The following is a 3546-nucleotide window of genomic DNA, read 5'->3' on the forward strand; positions in this document are numbered from 1 at the left end:
GAGAACAAGAGCCCCTGGATACTCTGTATCTCCATGTGATCCCCGGAAAGTCTGATTCCCTTTGATGTTAAACTGGGCACAGTCGGAGGTACTTAGAGAACACCTTTGTCCAGCATTCACTGTCCTTTACCAAGACAAAGGCAAGGGCTGCCCCCACCGGAAGGGCATTTTTGGAGACTCTGCCCTTCCCAGGCAAGTGTAAGCTTCCCCAAGAGGGAACCCAGGCAGACACTTGTTAGGCATTGGGAGGGTGTTCTATTACATTCCTACTAAAGCCTTTCTGTGAAAATATTTGCATTTTTGAAGAAATTTGAAAGAGAGAGAGGAGCAGTTCAGGCCCCGGCACAGACGGGGCATCTTCTGTCCCTGTCCAGGACGCTACATTCGGGCACTGGAGGACCACAAAGGCAAGAGGCCGGCTGTGCACACACGCGCTCTCTCACACAGTCTGGCACCGACACGCACGTGCACACACAAGAGCAGGTCCCTGTGGCGCTCACTCTCAAACGCAAGCACACCCCAGCCAGGAGTGCGCAGAAGTACGGGCCAGGCTGAAGGCCGCGCACCTGCTGCTACCACGGCGCCCTTGTGGGCTCCACACAGCAGCCCAACAACCCCGGACACGGAAACCCCAGCTGCTCCCAACCGCCAGGCACGGGCACTCCAGGCAGGCCAGTCAAGGGGGAATGTCACCCGTGACCACCGAGCGCTTCCCCGGGCAGTGGCGAGAGATGCTAGCTAGTCTCCGGTCACTTCTTCACTTCGCAAACCCGCAGCCGTGCTCTCTCCTTTAGACGTGGGTCGGTGGGGCACTGAGAAGGTTCAGGCGCCCAGTTTCCTGCACCCGCCCTCCCCCCACAGGCGTGAATGGGGACCCCAGCAGGCCCCAGGGCGCAGGTCGGGCCAGCCCAAGGACAGTGGATGAGGAATGCAGATGTCCCGCGCTTCTGGCTAGGCAGGTCTGGCCCTCGGGGTTGGGCGCCCGCCGCGAGCCAGGGGCGACTGGCGTCCCCAGCCTTAGACCGCGAGCCGAGGGTGCACGGAGCATAGGGTCAACCTGCCCCTGTCCGCGACCTGGCCGCCCTCCATCGGGCCGGGGGCCGTCCTCTCGCTCAGGTTCCCTACTCTGCTCCCCGCCTCCCCCTTCGTCTCTCCTCCCCAAATCCCCTCCCCTCCTCTGCTCCGCTGCGTCCTCCCTTCTCTCCTCTATCCTCCCACCCTGCGCCCACCTCCGTTCCCTCCCCTCCCCCTAGCTCTCCTCCTCCCCCCACCTCCCTCCTCCTGCTGCCCTCCCGGGGCTCGGGCGGGTGCTCTGCAGCCACCCCCGCCGCCGGCCGCCACCCCGCCCCCGCGCAGCGCGGAGCCGCGGTAATAACCCGGGCGCGGGCGGTGGAGCCTCTGTGGGGGATCCTCCTGCGCTCTGCCCGGTTGGGTCCTCTCTTCAAACCCGCACGCCGCCCAGCTGGGGACCGTCAGTAGTCCCCCAGGCCCCTCCGAGCGCCCCCGATGAACCTCTGCGTGTGCCTGTCTGGCGCGCAGCGCCGCGCTAGGGGCTGCGTGGCGCTCTGGGTGCTGCTCTTGGCTCAGGTAGGTGTGCGGGTGAGTCGGGTGAGCGAGACTCCCCGACGGCAGGAGGCAGGTCCCTCCCGCGGGTCCTCTCCCGCTGTCCCTGCCGCCTCACCGAGGTGTCGCCGCTGTTTTCCTGCAGGCACCTGCGTGCGCCGTGGGAACCGCGCCCAGGAGCCCGAGCGTCCCACATCCTCCCTCTCCCGAGGAGCTGCCGGGATGGATGGAAGCGGGCGGTAAGTCGAGAGGCGGGGGCTTCTGATCCCTGGGATTTAGCAGCTTGTAACGCCCTGCGCTGGTTTATAAAGTGCCATGGCTCTGCTAACTCCACGGAACTCTACTTTTAAGACGCTGCTGTACGTTTTTCTTACTATAGGAGCGAGCACACCAAGTGGATTTCCACAATATTTATACCGTATGCATGGAAAAGGAGCAAGTAAGGGTTTTAGCAATTATTGCCCTAACCTTAGGAAAAGACGAGGAAATATGTTTTTTAAAAGTTAAAGAACTTAGGACGAAACTAGCGGTTGTGTTAACGTATAGATCAAAACCATTAGAGCATACGACCCTCCTGGTCCGCTCCTCTCTCCAGATCCTCCTCTTCCTTTTTAAATTGAAGTCTTTCTCCATCTTTACTATCCTCATAGCAGAAGCTGAAAGGTGGTCAGTTCCCCTCACTGCTTATCACTTGAGTTAATGCCCTTTGAGAACCGGGGCTTGAAGCACAGTAGTGTGTGAAGTGGCTGATGAGCCAATCGTGACCTTGGAAGCAACGTTCACATCCTGTGCCACGATTTGCATAAGGCAAGTCTGATCCTTTAGCAGGACCTGGTCTTGCTTCTGCCGCTCACAAGGGGCATTTGCAAATGTCACGTCTTATTAGAATGGATCTCTGTGTCTTGATACTGCATTAGGTAAAGGAGAAAGCAGGTGTGCAGCTCCGGTTGTCAGGTTGTTTTTAATCTAAACCCATCTGTTGGCAATCATTATGTATTATTTTGCGTTTCTTCTGACTATAAATTGCCATCTCAACTGTTAATAATTGACCTCTGTAGGAAGAACTAGTTTGATTTTCTCAATGTATTGTCAGAAAAAAATCTAGAAAATTAAAGAATAATTCAAAATTCTTAAATGCAGTTTCTTCATTTTCACAAAATAACACAAAGAATTTAATATGTGCGTTCACTGTGGAAATTCTTCCCTGTTGAAGGAGTACGTGAATAGTACCCAAACCATCAGATTGATGCTTGCCCTTTGGTAAGGACCACAAGAGGGCGCTAGATGCAAATGATATAAACTGTTTAGAATAATTTTTCACCATGTGTCTACAAAAGAAAATGATCTGTTTATTTAAAGTTCACTGAAGCGTGTGTTATTCTCTTTTAATGTTTGGCTTACAATACATTCTAATATATAGCAATTGTGTTAGAAGTTAATTGTAACTCACCTTTTTGATAAGATTTTGGTAAGAAATTTTAGTTCCCCCAAATGGTGAAAATTCCAAAGAGACCCAGGCGATTTCTCAAGTAAGACCATTATACACAGAAAGCCAGTGAGGAAGTCAAGTCAGGCTTCCTGCGTACGTGTGCTTTACCCTGAAAACCATCCTCACATTCTCAGCCACCCCCACCACCCCCCACCCCCACCCACCCACCGTCGTGAGTGGGCTGCTATGGGAATGCTGTTCTGATCAGGGGGCTCCCAGCCCGGAGTTTCCATGACAACCACTCACCTGGCTAGGTCAGATCCTGAAGGGGAAGGTGCAGACCATCACCAGTGAAGTTCCAAATTAATGGACACAGCTTACCCTCATCCCCTACAACACACTGGTAAGCACTTTAGTGCCCTAATTTTTTATAGCAGGCTGACTTGTGAAAGTGGACGTCTACTGCAAACATCCACACTAGCAAAGACTCTCCTGCAGCCTTGCTGGTTTCCATCTGGAATAGTCGTGTTAGAGTGTCCTTGGTGTGATGCTGG

General features: G+C 54.3%; 1 protein-coding gene across 1 annotated transcript in view; it reads left to right on the plus strand.

Annotated features, from left to right (window-relative positions):
- The first annotated feature begins 1506 nt into the window (after positions 1 to 1506).
- ADAMTS16 (ADAM metallopeptidase with thrombospondin type 1 motif 16) overlaps positions 1507 to 3546 on the plus strand; it is a 131327-nt gene continuing 129287 nt past the window's right edge. Inside the window, exons 1-2 of the mRNA XM_003800890.1 lie at positions 1507 to 1599; positions 1709 to 1802. Coding sequence (XP_003800938.1) covers positions 1507 to 1599; positions 1709 to 1802 — 187 coding nt within the window. The remainder of the gene's footprint in view (positions 1600 to 1708; positions 1803 to 3546) is intronic.

The sequence above is a fragment of the Otolemur garnettii genome, unplaced genomic scaffold (assembly GCF_000181295.1).
Source record: "Otolemur garnettii isolate 467f Iridium unplaced genomic scaffold, OtoGar3 scaffold00188, whole genome shotgun sequence".
Lineage (NCBI taxonomy): Eukaryota > Metazoa > Chordata > Mammalia > Primates > Galagidae > Otolemur > Otolemur garnettii.